General features: G+C 37.8%; 1 protein-coding gene across 11 annotated transcripts in view; it reads left to right on the top strand.

Moving 5' to 3' along the window:
* PSD3 (pleckstrin and Sec7 domain containing 3) overlaps nucleotides 1-14,561 on the top strand; it is a 585,012-nt gene that overhangs the window by 328,810 nt on the left and 241,641 nt on the right. For all 11 annotated transcript variants that reach the window (XM_059909726.1, XM_059909725.1, XM_059909723.1 and 8 more), the window contains one exon: nucleotides 3,423-3,466. In XM_059909726.1, coding sequence (XP_059765709.1) covers nucleotides 3,423-3,466 — 44 coding nt within the window. The remainder of the gene's footprint in view (nucleotides 1-3,422; nucleotides 3,467-14,561) is intronic.

The following is a 14,561-nucleotide window of genomic DNA, read 5'->3' as shown; positions in this document are numbered from 1 at the left end:
ATTCATTGAAAAGGATAAGGATAACATCCCCTGTTTAGATTTGTTGCATTATCATTTACACAAAGAGGACTTGACCTACAATATAGCAAGTTTGTTGAATTTTACAAGACGCTTTATAATAGAGTTTGTTGTGTGATGTGCAGCTGACAGGGTAACAAGAATCTTCTCATTTGAAACTCAGTTCTTTCTTCAAGAAAATATTCTCACAGGCAAAAAATTTGAAAAAAAAATTGATCTAGGGCAGAATTGAATTTATTGGAAAATTTCTACTTGCTTAGATATCATTTTCTACTTTTATGAACAGATAGTTTTTTTATCTTTACCATATTGTTAAATTACTCTGGTTAGTATTGAGTGTGATAGTGTGCAAAGAACCTTTAATGGTCTGTCTCTTCTGAAAAGCCCACTATTATTTGTGGGTTCAGGACGGCTTCTACAAGTAATAGAATTCATGTAAAGACACTTATCAGCAAGAGTCTCCTGAGGCTGGAGCTAGACATTGACTCTGCACTTTTGTACATGCAGCCTCAAGAGACATTAGCTATATAGTAGGTTGTCCTAGTTCTTGAGTGAATTTGAGTTCTTCGAAAAGAACATCCAATTTATAGCATGGTCTTTGTGCCTTGATTTACCCCTTATTTTCTTTTGATGTTTTACCATTTCTGTATTTGAGGACACGTTTTACCATACCCTGATAATGATGAAATGTGTCCTAAATTTTATTAGCTACCATAATTATCCAGTAGGTAAACTGACTACTGTAGCCACACTGAAGAACTCCCATGGAGTCTGTCAAGACACTAGCTAAGGATACATGTATTGCATCTTAAATAATATAAAATCTGTAACTAAGCATCTTTGTCCTGAATTGGGACGTGCTTTGCTAGAAAGGGAGTTCACTACCTGGCTGCAGTCTTTCTGATCACACACATGTAGACTGCCTCTTACGCTTAGAAGGTAGATCTATAAGGCAGTTCTGCCTCTGCTCTGCTGCCTGGGAAACGTTATGAACTTACCATTTCCTCGTGTGGAAGATGAGGGGTTGGATGGCATCTGGTCCCCCTTTTCCCATCTCAGAGTGAATGAGATGAGTGTCGTAAGTCCAAATCCTTCTTTAAAGAAAAATGTTCCCACTGCATCATGTTATTAGGCACATAGTCCTCTCTTCAACGCAATTTGCTGTTTTGGTTTTATATCTTAGAGATGCACTTGTGTTTTCTTTATAACATCTCACTCAAAAGTAAGAAACTAGAGGTGTGGGTAGCATTTTCTTGGATTAGCTGTAGTGGAACAACGTGATTACAAGGAGCTTACACGTGACGCCAGAGCAGGGAGGTGTGGTGGGGCAGTCTTCTGCTGCCTGGACTGCGTCACTGTTCTCCCGGAGGCTCCAAGGAAGCTTTCTGTCTGCTGCACCACCGCACACGCCAGTGCGACACTCACCAACTGTAAAGCAGAGTCAGGAGGTGGGACCGATAAAAGCTGCTTAATCCATTCCTCTGTCCATGGACACCTAGCTTGCTTCCGGGACCTGGCTATTGTGAATAGTGCTGAAGTGAACACTGGGGTGCATGTGGCTTTTTTTTTTTTTTTTTTAACATCTTTATTGGAGCATAATTGCTTTACAATGGTGTGTTAGTTTCTGCTGTATAACAAAGTGAATCAGCTATACATATACATATATCCCCATATCCCCTCCCTCTTGCGTCTCCCTCCCACCCTCCTTATCCCACCCCTCTAGGTGGTCACAGAACACCGAGCTAATCTCCCTGTGCTATGCAGCTGTTTCCCACTAGCTATCTATTGTACATTTGGTAGTGTATATAAGTCCATGCCACTCTCTCACTTCATCCCAGCTTACCCTTCCCCCTCCCCGTGTCCTCAAGTCCATTCTCTACATCTGCATCTTTATTCCTGTCCTGCCCCTAGGTTCTTCAGAACCATTTTTTTTTCTTTAGATTCCATATATATGTGTTAGCATACAGTATTTGTTTTTCTCTTTGTGACTTACTTCACTCTGTATGACAGACTCTAGGTCCATCCACCTCACTACAAATAACTCAATTTCATTTCTTTTTATGGCTGAGTAATATTCCACTGTATATATGTGCCACATCTTCTTTATCCATTCATCTGTTGATGGACACTTAGGTTGCTTCCATGTCCTGGCTATTGTAAATAGAGCTGCAATGAACATTGTGGTGCATGACTCTTTCTGAATTATGGTCTTCTCAGGGTATATGCCCAGTAGTGGGATTGCTGGGTCATATGGTAATTCTATTTTTAGTTTTTTAAGGAACCTCCATACTGTTCTCCATAGTGACTGTAACAATTTACATTCCCACCAACAGTGCAAGAGGGTTCCCTTTTCTCCACACCCTCTCCAGCATTTAATGTTTGTAGATTTTTTGATAATGGCCATTCTGATACAATGGAGTATTACTCAGCCATAAAAGGAATGAAACTGGGTCATTTGTAGAGACGTGGATGGACCTAGAGACTGTCATACAGAGTGAAGTCAGAGGGAGAAAAACAAATATCGTATATTAACGCATATATGTGGAATCTAAAAGAGTGGTACAGATGAACCTATTTGCAAAGCAGAAATAGAGACACAGATGTAGAGAACAAACATATGGACCCCGAGGGCGGGAAAGGGAGGGAGGGATGAATTGGGAGATTGGGATTGACATATATACACTACTGTGTACAAAATAGGTAACTAATGAGAATCTGCTATACAGCACAGGGAACTCAATGCTCTGTGGTGATCTAAATGGGAAGGAAATCCAACAAAGAAGGCATATACGTGTACATATAGCTGATTCACTTGACTGTACAGTAGCAACTAACACACCATTGTAAAGCAACTTTACCCCAATAAAAAAACAAAAAAACAAAACAAAACAAAAAGCTGTTTAAGTCATTGGTATAGAAACTCTGAAATTATTCTAAGATAGTCTCCCATAATTGGACTTCAGTCTCCCTTCCATGTATCTTACTCATTAAGTTGTTATGAAAACAGTTATATTTATTCCATTAATGAAAAGGTATGGATATTGAAATTTCCAAAGCAGTGAAACTATAAGACCATATTTTGAATAAGAAAAATAGAGCACATGGTCTAATTTTAATCATGTCCTATATTTTACTGTGGTAAAATGTAGTACAGTGTTGTGTGTCTTACAAATGACATTTTTTACTTCATGAAAAGTCTCTCTCCTTCACAGAGCTCTACCTGCCCTGTGCTCCTTAGCCTCACCTGTGTTTTCTTCATGTCTGCAGTACCAATAGGATGACCCACAAGGGCCCTGGGAGTTGCTTGCTGACTCACTCAAGCCTTTTGGCTTTGGCCATTTGCTGAACGCAAAATGTGAAACAGGATGAAAAGAATAATTCCATCTTGTTTTCTCTCTTTACAGGCTCTGTACAACTCAATCAAGAATGAGAAGCTTGAATGGGCAGTGTAAGTATGCTGCATGTCAGCCTTTTAGTAAATGAACTACTTGCTCTTTTCTTACTGTCTTTCTTTGTGCCTTAGCGATGACCCTGGAGAAGGGTTAATTGCACCGACTGTTCTCATTTTACACCAGTGTCTTACCTACTTTGTGTAAGACACATAAACCCTGAGTATCCCATGTCTTTTTCTTGGTACCCAGCATGCTCCTATTCTTATTTTAAGCTGTTTGCTGTGCCTGTATGCAATCAATTATCTTTTTATAAAAAATAGCTTTCAAAAACAAAATACGATAAAATTACATAAATTCCAAAATCTAATACAGATGATTTGGGTACCATACACTTATTCTAATTATCTCCTTCTTATCATTATAGATCAAGGTTTTCTAATCCTGTTTCCCGTGACACTAATTATACCAGGATATTGATAGATAAGCTTGAGAAATGATGGATTAAATGAAGCTATTTTTTTTTTTTAACTGAAGAACTTCCAGGAGCTTGTACAGTGCTGATGTTTATTGTCAATCTGTAAGAGAGAAATAGAATTTGCAATGTTTCCTGAACCTATTTTGACAGTAAAATGTAAGGTTTCAAGGTACATACTTTGGGGGAGATAGTATTACAGATAAATTATAACTAACTCTATGTAGACCAAGAACACCACTCTTGTTAAATTTCCACTAATCAATATAGCAGTTAAGAATTTAATTTTTTAGAAATTGTTAGAGCAGAATCTTTACTAAATTTTTAATCAAGTTATCAAGAAATTAGGGCAAAATATGTTTTTTAATTAGAACTACATGTGAATTTTATTTTTGATATTAAGCTTTCATAAATATTTTTCTGACATGTTACCTAACATAGCCATCTACAGTGAACTTAGGTTTACAAATCATAACTTGTGGGAATAAATCTTATTCTTTCATAACACACACTGTGGAAAAATGGTTTACCAGTTGACTAGATCTTACGTATAACATGCTAGAATGAATTAAAAAATATCAATACCACTTAAATTGTTTCACTAATTGTAAGGGAATGTGGTACTATTTTAAATTGGGGATTAAAAGTTTGAGACTGTAATATTTGCAAGTATATGTGATGGCCTATGTTTCTGTGTATGTATATCACCAGACTCAAGTAAAGATAGTGTATCATTTCAAGGAAAACTCATTAAAATTAATATGAATTCATGGCCTGAGGTCCAAAGCGATTATTTTTGGACTTATTTCTCATGAATGAAAGTGAGTTTCCTAGAAAAATTTCATAAATGATATACTTAGACCCTTGCTGAAATATTAAAGGCGTATCTTGACCTATGCAGGATGTCTACTCTAGAAAAAATTAATAGAATGAAATAATTATAAATATATTCACATTGTGAGAGATAATATTTTGATGGTTCTTTTATAAATTTATTTTTAAAAGCAAATAAATATACTCCTGAGGATCTGTTTTGTAAATCTAAATTTTTGATATATTGAATTTGCTACATTAGGTTTTATTTACATTTATGTATAGTGGCAATTTGGTATAAGAAAGCTTTATCTTGGGCCCTATCCATGGGTGAGGGTGGATGTTTACCCAAGAACTGGATTCTTCTTTGGCCCTTTTGTCAGGTCAACAGGGCATTGTGTTCAAGAGCCCAGATTTCAAGAGTAAGACAGATTTGGGTTTGAATTCGAGCTCTGTTGTGTACCAGCTGGGCCACTGGCCATGTGATCCTTGAGGCCTCAGTTTCCTCTTCAGGATGACACTGTGAAATATTCTAAAACAATAAGCATAAAGCAAGTTATCTCTCAAATGGTAACTAATATTGCAGCTTTTGAAGCTCTGATTTCTATTTTATTTGTCATTTTCCTTTTTATTTCTCTCTTGTTCATATGCTTTCCTATCCACATTTATTCATCACCTACCAAGAATAAGACAATACAGTAATTTATCATATAATTAACTTTCTTCATGTATAAAATGAAGCAATTGGATAAAATGATCACAGCTGTCCTTTTCAGTTTTAATATTCTGTGAATTTTGAAATGTTACAATGTATCAGTATTTCTCAAGCTGGCTCCTTGTCTAGCTAGATACACTGCTGTATCTAGAGGATATAAAACAAAAAGGGTTTATGGGTCAGTGTGATGGACTCTTTGAATTTCTTCAGTAGATAAAGGGCCAATATCCTAACCTTTTTGATCCCTGAGTCCTGTTTTGATCATGAAGTACCTTTCAACAGCTACTAAAACTAGTGTTCCCTAAAACAGTGGTCCCCAACCTTTTTGGCACCAGGGACCGGTTTTGTGGAAGACAGTTTTTCCATGGACGGGGGCGGGGAGGGATGGCTCAGGTGGCAATGCGAGCGGTGGGGAGCCATGAGGAGTGATGGGGAGCGGCAGATGAAGCTTCCCTCACTCTCCCGCCACTCACCTCCTGCTGTGCGGCCCGGTTCCTAATAGGCTACAGACCAGTATCCCCAGGAGTTAGGGACCCCTGCCCTAGAACACACTTTAGAAAACCCTGCTGTCCATATATCAACTTATGTGATCCTTCAGATCAAGAGCTAAGCTTTTTCATTCATAAGTAAGTATGTGCATGTGTGTAACTGTATATAACACTGTGCTCCCCCAGTTTTCCTTGTATCTCTCCAGTCACACCTTCTCTGACTCATTTTCCTCCTATTAGCCGTTAATGTTAGTATCTCCCAAAGATCAGCACTTAGAATTGTCTTTTCACTAAAGTCCCATTCTCATCAGTCTCATTCAGTCTTAAGAGTTCATCTGCCATATCTAAAAATTCTTACCTTATATGCAGCTCTGCCCTCTTTCCCAGATTTCAGTTCAACATTTGCATTTTTCTGCAGGACATTTCCTCTGCACTCAGCACTCATCATCTGTCTCTAGACTTCGTCACATGTTCTCCACTTCTATTAATGACACCAGTATTTCCTAGATTCTGGGCTCCCATCATCCTTGAACCTCTCTGGCCCCTCATTCGCTCCCGCAGAACTGGCCCCACCAGTGGCCCCGCACCATTCCTGCTGCTGCACTCCGAGTTCAGGCATCCCTGCTTCTGCCTCCTGACTGTCTCCGCCTCCAGCCTCTTTCCTCTACTTTAACCTGTTTTGAAGCCCTCCTCTGCTCTAAAATGTCATTAAGCTCTGTACATTGTGCCAGTCATCTATTTTATTCCCTGTACTTGTCATCACACACCCTGTATGTCAACAAAGCTGCCACTAGATGCCATTCCCTGCACTTGCCCCATGGCTTCCGGCTTTTTGGACGATGCTCATAAAGTAACCTCTGCTTAGAATCTACATCCCTGCCATTCTTTACAGCCCAGCTCATAACCTGCTCCATGAATTCTTTCCTGATCTTACCAACCAGAAATAATCTCAGCTCTTAAACATCCACTTTACTTTATCTGATGACACAGTCATTTCTATTCTCAGTTATAGTTATTGATAGGAATGTTCCATTAAGACTGTAAGCTTAAGGAAATTATACATGTCTGGATTTGTCCCTTTATATCCTCCTTTGAGGAGCATAGCGCTTATATGTAATGAAGTCTATATAAAAGTCTACAGAAAGAATAATAGCAACAGTGCGAGGAACTGCATTTCCTGAAAGATTTTATACAGTTGTGTAAGTTTAGATAGTAGTTACAGGAAAGGGGTTGCTGCTTCAAAGTTTGTAGGATTTCGTAGTATATACTTGCATGGGGGAGATCTTGATATTGATTTATTTTATTTTTATTGAAGTATACTTGATGTACAATGTTATATACGTTACAGTTGTGCAGTATAGTGAGTCACAGTTTTTAAAGGGTATACTCCATTTATAGTTGTTATAAAATATTGGCTATGTTGTACAATATACCCCTGTAGCTTATTTTATACCTAATAGTTTGTACCTCTTAATCCCCTCCCCCTATATTGCCCTTACCCCCTTCCCTCTCCCCACTGGTAACCACTGGTTTGTTCTCTACATCTATGAGTCTGCTTCTTTCTTGCTATATTCACTAGTTTGTTATATTTTTTAGATTCCACATATAATTGATATCATACAGTATTTTTCTTTCTCTAACTTATTTCACTTAGCATAATATAATGCCCTCCAAGTCCATCCATGTTCCTGCAAATGGCAAAATTTCATTCGTTTTTATGGCTGAGTAGTATTCCATTGTATATATACACCATATCTCTTTTTATCCATTCATCTGTTGATGGACACTTAGGTTGCTTCCTTATCTTGGCAATTGTAAATAATGCTGCTATGAACATTGGGATGCAAGTATCTTTTCGAATTAGTGTTTTTGTTTCTTTCAGATACTTACCCAGCAGTGGAATTGCTGGATCATATGGGAGTGCTATTTTTCGTTTTATGAGAAACCTCCATGCTCTTTTCCACAGTGACTGCACCAATTTACATTCCCATACACAGTGTACGAGGGTTCCCTTTTCTCCACATCCTCACCAACATTGGTTATTTGTGTTCTTCTTGATGATAGCCATTCTGACAGGTGTGAGGTGATATCTCATCATGGTTTTGATTTGCATTTCCCTTATGATTAGTGATGCTGGGCATTTTTCCATGTGTCTGTTGGCCATCTGCATGTCCTCTTTGTAAAAATGTCCTTCAGGTCTTCCGCCCATTTTTTAATCCAGTTGTTTGTTTTTTTGTTTTTGATGTTGAGTTGCATGAGCTGTCTATATATGTTGGGTATTAACCCCTTATTGGCCATATCATTTGCAAATATTTTCTTCCTTTCAGTAGATTGTCTTTTCATTTTCTCAGTGGTTTCCTTTGCTGTGCAAAAGCTTTTAAGTTTAAAGGGCCCATTTGTTTATGATGTTTTTATTTCCTTTACTTTAGGAGACAGATCCAAAAAAATATTGCTACAATTCATGTCAAAGAGTGTTCTGCCTATGATTTCTTCTAGGAGTTTTATAGTATCCAGTCTTACATTGAGGCCTTTAATCCATGTTGGGTTTATTTTTGTATGTGGTGTTAGAGAATGTTCTAACTTCATTCTTTTACAGGTAGCTGTCCAGTTTTCCCAGCACCACGTATTAAAGGGACTATCTTTTCTCCATTGTATATAATCTTGCCTCCTTTGTTATAGATTAATTGACCATAAGTGTGTGGTTTTATTTCTGGGCTTTCTATCCTGTTCCATTGATCTGTGCATCTGTTTTTGTGCCAGTACCGTACTGTTTTGATTACTGTAGCTTTGTAGTATAGTCTGAAGCCAGGCAGTGTGATTCCCCCAATTCTCTTCTTCTTTCACAAGATTGTTTTGACTATTCGGGGTCTTTTGTGTTTCCATATAAATTTTGAAATTATTTTTTCTAGTTCTGTGAAAAAAATGCCATTAGTATTTTGACAGGGATTGCATTGAATCTGTATGGTCATTTTAACAATATTAATTCTTCCAATCCAAGAACATGGTATATCTTTCCATCTGTCTGAGTCATCTTCAGTTCCTTTCATCCATGTCTTATGGTTTTCCAAATGCAGGTCTTTTACCTCCTAGGTTCCTTATTCTTTTTTTTTTTTTCTTTCTTTCTTATTAGTCATCAGTTTTATACACATCAGTGTATACGTGTCAATCCCAATTGCCCAATTCATCACACCAACACCCCCCACACTGCCACTTTCCCCGCTTGGTGTCCATATGTTTGTTCTCTACATCTGTGTCTCAATTTCTGCTCTGCAAACTGGTTCATCTGTACCATTTTTCTAGGTTCCACGTATATGCGTTAATATATGATATTTGTTTTTCTCTTTCTGACTTACTTCACCATGTATGACATTCTCTACATCCAACCACGTCTCTACAAATGACCCAAATTCGTTCCTTTTTATGGCTAATATTCCATTGTATATATGTACCACATCTTCTTTATCCATTCGTCTGTTGATGGGCATTTACGTTGCTTCCATGACCTGGCTATTGTAAATAGTGCTGCAATGAACATTAGGGTGCATATGTCGTTTTGAATTATGGTTTTCTCTGGGTATATGCCCAGTAGTGGGATTGCTGGGTCATACGGTAATTCTATTTTTAGTTTTTTAAGGAACCACCATACTGTTCTCCATACTGGCTGTATCCATTTACATTCCCACTAACAGTGCAAGAGGGTTGCCTTTTCTCCACACCCTCTCCAGCATTTGTTGTTTGTAGATTTTCCGATGATGCCCATTCTAACTGGTGTGAGGTGATACCCCATTGTAGTTTTGATTTGCATTTCTCTGATAATTAGTGATGTTGAGCAGCTTTTCATGTGCTTCTTGGCCATCTGTATGTCTTCTTTGGAGAAATGTCTATTTAGGTCTTCTGCCCATTTTTGGATTGGGTTGTTTGTTTTTTTAATATTGAGCTGCATGAGCTGTTTATATATTTTGGAGATTAATCCTTTGCCCGTTGATTCGTTTGCAAATATTTTCTCCCGTCTGAGGGTTGTCTTTTCGACTTGTTTATGGTTTCCTTTGCTGTGCAAAAGCTTTTAAGTTTCATTAGGTCCCATTTGTTTATTTTTGTTTTTTATTTCCATTACTCTAGGAGGTGGGTCAAAAAAGATATTGCTGTGATTTATGTCAAAGAGTGTTCTTCCTATGTTTTCCTCTAAGAGTTTTATAGTATCCGGTCTTACATTTAGGTCTCTAATCCATTTTTAGTTTATTTTTGTGTCTGGTGTTAGGGAGTGTTCTAATTTCATTCTTTTACATGTAGCTGTCCAGTTTTCCCAGCACCACTTATTGAAGAGACTGTCTTTTCTCCGTTGTATATCCTTGCCTCCTTTGTCATAGATTAGTTGACCATAGGTGCATGGGTTTATCTCTGGGCTTCTATCTTGTTCCATTGATCTATGTTTCTGTTTTTCTGCCAGTACCATATTGTCTTGATTACTGTAGCTTTGTAGTATAGTCTGAAGTCAGGGAGTCTGATTCCTCCAGCTTCGTTTTTTTCCCTCAAGACTGCTTTGGCTATTTGGGGTCTTTTGTGTCTCCATACAAATTTTAAGATTTTTTGTTCTAGTTCTGTAAAAAATGCCATTGGTAATTTGATAAGGATTGCATTGAATCTGTAGATTGCTTTCAGTAGTATAGTCATTTTCACAATATTGTTTCTTCCAATCCAAATACATGGTATATCTCTCCATTTGTGGGTATCATCTTTAATTTCTTTCATCAGTGTCTTATAGTTTTCTGCATACAGGTCTTTTGTCTTTTATCCCTAGGTAGGTTTATACCTAGGTATTTTATTCTTTTTGTTGCAGTGGTAAATGGGAGTGTTCCCTTAATTTTTCTTTCAGATTTTTCATCATTAGTGTATAGGAATGTAAGAGATTTCTGTGCATTAATTTTGTATCCTGCAACTTTACCAAATTCATTGATTAGCTCTAGTAGTTTTCTGGTGGCATCTTTAGGATTCTCTATGTGTATAGTATCATGTCATTTGCAAACAGTGACAGTTTTACTTCTTCTTTTCCAATTTGTATTCCTTTTATTTCTTTTTATTCTCTGATTGCTGTGGCTAGGACTTCCAAAACTATGTTGAATAATAGTGGCGAGAGTGGACATCCTTGTCTTGTTCCTGATCTTACAGGAGATGCTTTCAGTTTTTCACCATTGAGAATGATGTTTGCTGTGGGTTTGTCACATATGGCGTTTATTATGTTGAGGTAGGTTCCCTCTATGCCCACTTTTTGGAGAGTTTTTATCAGAAATGGGTGTTGAATTTTGTCAAAAGCTTTTTTGGCATCTATTGAGATGAATATATGCTTTTTATTCTTTAATTTGTTAATATGGTGTATCACATTGATTGATTTGCGTATATTGAAGAATCCTTGCATTCCTGGGATAAATCCCACTTGGTCATGGTGTGTGATCCTTTTAATGTGTTGTTGGATTCTGTTTGCTAGTATTTTGTTGAGGATTTTTACATCTATATTCATCAGTGATATTGGTCTGTAATTTTCTTTTTTTGTAGTATCTTTGTCTGGTTTTGGTATCAGGGTGATGGTGGCCTCTTAGAATGAGTTTGGGCGTGTTCCTTCCTCTGCAGTTTTTTTGGAAGAGTTTGAGAGGGATGGGTGTTGCTCTTCTGTAAATGTTTGATAGAATTCACCTGTGAAGCCATCTGGTCCTGGACTTTTGTTTGTTGGAAGATTTTTAATCACAGTTTCAATTTCATTACTTGTGATTTGTCTGTTCATATTATCTATTTCTTCCTGGCTCTGTCTTGGGAGGTTATACCTTTCTAAGAATTTGTCCATTTCTTCCAGGTTGTCCATTTTATTGGCATAGAGTTGCTTGTAGTAATCTCTTAGGATGCTTTGTATTTCTGCGGTGTCTGTTGTAACTTCTCCTTTTTCATGTTTAATTTTATTGATTTGAGTCCTCTTCCTCTTTTTCTTGATGAGTCTGGCTAATGGTTTATCAATTTTGTTTATCTTCTCAAAGAACCAGCTTTTAGTTTTATTGATCTTTGCTATTGTTTTCTTTGTTTCTATTTCATTTATTTCTGCTCTGATCTTTATGATTTCTTTCCTTCTGCTAACTTTGGGTTTTGTTTGTTCTTCTTTCTCTAGTTCCTTTAGGTGTAAGGTTAGATTGTTTATTTGAGATTTTTCTTGTTTCTTTAGGTAGGCTTGTATAGCTATAAACTTCCATCTTAGAACTGCTTTTGCTGCATCCCATAGGTTTTGGATCATCGTGTTTTCATTGTCATTTGTCTCTAGGTATTTTTGGATTTCCTCTTTGATTTCTTCAGTGATCTCTTGGTTATTTAGTAATGTATTGTTTAGCCTCCATGTGTTTGTGTTTTTTACGTATTTTTCCCTGTAATTCATTTCTAATCTCATAGCGTTGTGGTCAGAAAAGATGCTTGATATGATTTCAATTTTCTTAAATTTATTGAGGCTTGATTTGTGACCCAAGATGTGATCCATCCTGGAGAATGTTCTGTGCGCACTTGAGAAGAACGTGTGATCTGCTGTTTTTGGATGGAATGTCCTATAAATATCGATTAAATCTATCTGGTCTATTGTGTCATTTAAAGCTTCTGTTTCCTTATTTATTTTCACTTTGGATGATCTGTCCATTGGTGTAAGTGAGGTGTTAAAGTCCCCCACTATTATTGTGTTACTGTCGATTTCCTCTTTTATAGCTGTTAGCAGTTGCCTTATTTATTGAGGTGCTCCTATATTGTGTGCATATATATTTATAATTGTTATAACTTCTTCTTGGATTGATCCCCTGATCATTATGTAGTGTCCTTCCTTGTCTCCTGTAACATTCTTTATTTTAAAGTCTATTTTATCTGATATGAGTATTGCTACTCCAGCTTTCTTTTGATTTCCATTTGCATGGAATATCTTTTTCCATCCCCTCACTTTCAGTCTGAATGTGTCCCTAGATCTGAATTGGGTCTCTTGTAAACAGCATATATATGGGTCTTGTTTTTGTATCCATTCAGCAAGCCTGTGTCTTTTGGTTGGAGCATTTAATCCATTCATGTTTAGGGTAATTATTGATATGTGTGTTCCTATGACCATTTTCTTAATTGTTTTGGGTTTGTTTTTGTAGGTCCTTTTCTTCTCTTGTGTTTCCCACTTAAAGAAGTTCCTTTAGCATTTGTTGTAGACTTGGTTTGGTGGTGCTGAATTCTCTTAGCTTTTGCTTGTCTGTAAAGCTTTTGATTTCTCCATCAAATTGAATGAGATCCTTACCGGCTAGAGTAATCTTGGTTGTAGGTTCTTCCCTTTCATCACTTTAAGTATATCATGCCACTCCCTTCTGGCTTGTAGAGTTTCTGCTGAGAAATCAGCTGTTAATCTTATGGGAGTTCCCTTGTATGTTATTTGTCGTTTTTCCCTTGCTGCTTTTAATAATTTTTCTTTATCTTTAATTTTTGCCAATTTGATTACTATGTTTCTTGGCATGTTTCTCCTTGGGTTTATCCTGTATGGGACTCTCTGCACTTCCTGGACTTGGGTGCCTATTTCCTTTCCCATGTTAGGGAAGTTTTCGACTATAATCTCTTCAAGTATTTTCTCTGGTCCTTTCTCTCTCTCTTCTCCTTCTGAGACCTCTATAATGCGTATGTTGTTGTGTTTAATGTTGTCCCAGAGGTCTCTTAGGCTACCTTCAGTTCTTTTCATCCTTTTTTCTTTATTTTATTCTGCAGCAGTGAATTCCACCATTCTGTCTTCCAGGTCACTTATCCGTTCTTCTGCCTCAGTTATTCTGCTATTGATTCCTTCTAGTGTAGTTTTCATTTCAGTTATTGTATTGTTCATCTCTGTTTGTTTGTTCTTTAATTCTTCTAGGTCTTTGTTAAACATTTCTTGCATCTTCTCGATCTTTGCCTCCATTCTTTTTCCGAGGTCCTGGATCATCTTCACTATCATTATTCTGAATTCTTCTTCTGGAAGGTTTCCTCTCTCCACTTCATTTAATTGTTTTTCTGGGGTTTTATCTTTTTCCTTCATCTGCTACATATCCCTCTGCCTTTTCATCTTGTCTGTCTTTCTGTGAATGTGGTTTTTGTTCCACAGGCTGCAGGATTGTAGTTCTTCTTGCTTCTGCTGTCTGCCCTCTCGTGGATGAGGCTATCTAAGAGGGTTTTGCAAGTTTCCTGATAGAAGGGACTGGTGGTGGGTAGAGCTGACTGTTGCTCTGGTGGGCGGAGCTCAGTAAAACTTTAATCCGCTTGACTGCTGATGGGTGGGGCTGGGTTCCCTCCCTGTTGGTTGTTTGGCCTGAGGCAACCCAACACTGGAACCTACCTGGGCTCTTTGGTGGGACTAATGGCGGACTCTGGGAGGGCTCACACCAAGGAGTACTTCCCAGAACTTCTGCTGCCAGTGTCCTTGTGTCCACGGTGAGCCACGGCCACCCTCTGCCTCCACAGGAGACCCTCCAACACTAGCAGCTAGGTCTGGTTCAGTCTCTTCTGGGGTCCCTGCTCTTTCCCTTGGGTCCCAGTGCACACACCACTTTGTGTGTGCCCTCCAAAAGTGGAGTCTCTGTTTTCCCCAGTTCTGTCGAAGTCCTGCAGTCAAATCCCAGTAGGCTTCAAAGTCTGATTCTCTAGGAATT

The sequence above is a fragment of the Balaenoptera ricei genome, chromosome 21, assembly GCF_028023285.1.
Source record: "Balaenoptera ricei isolate mBalRic1 chromosome 21, mBalRic1.hap2, whole genome shotgun sequence".
NCBI lineage: Eukaryota > Metazoa > Chordata > Mammalia > Artiodactyla > Balaenopteridae > Balaenoptera > Balaenoptera ricei.
This window is presented reverse-complemented; position numbering and strand designations above follow the sequence as displayed.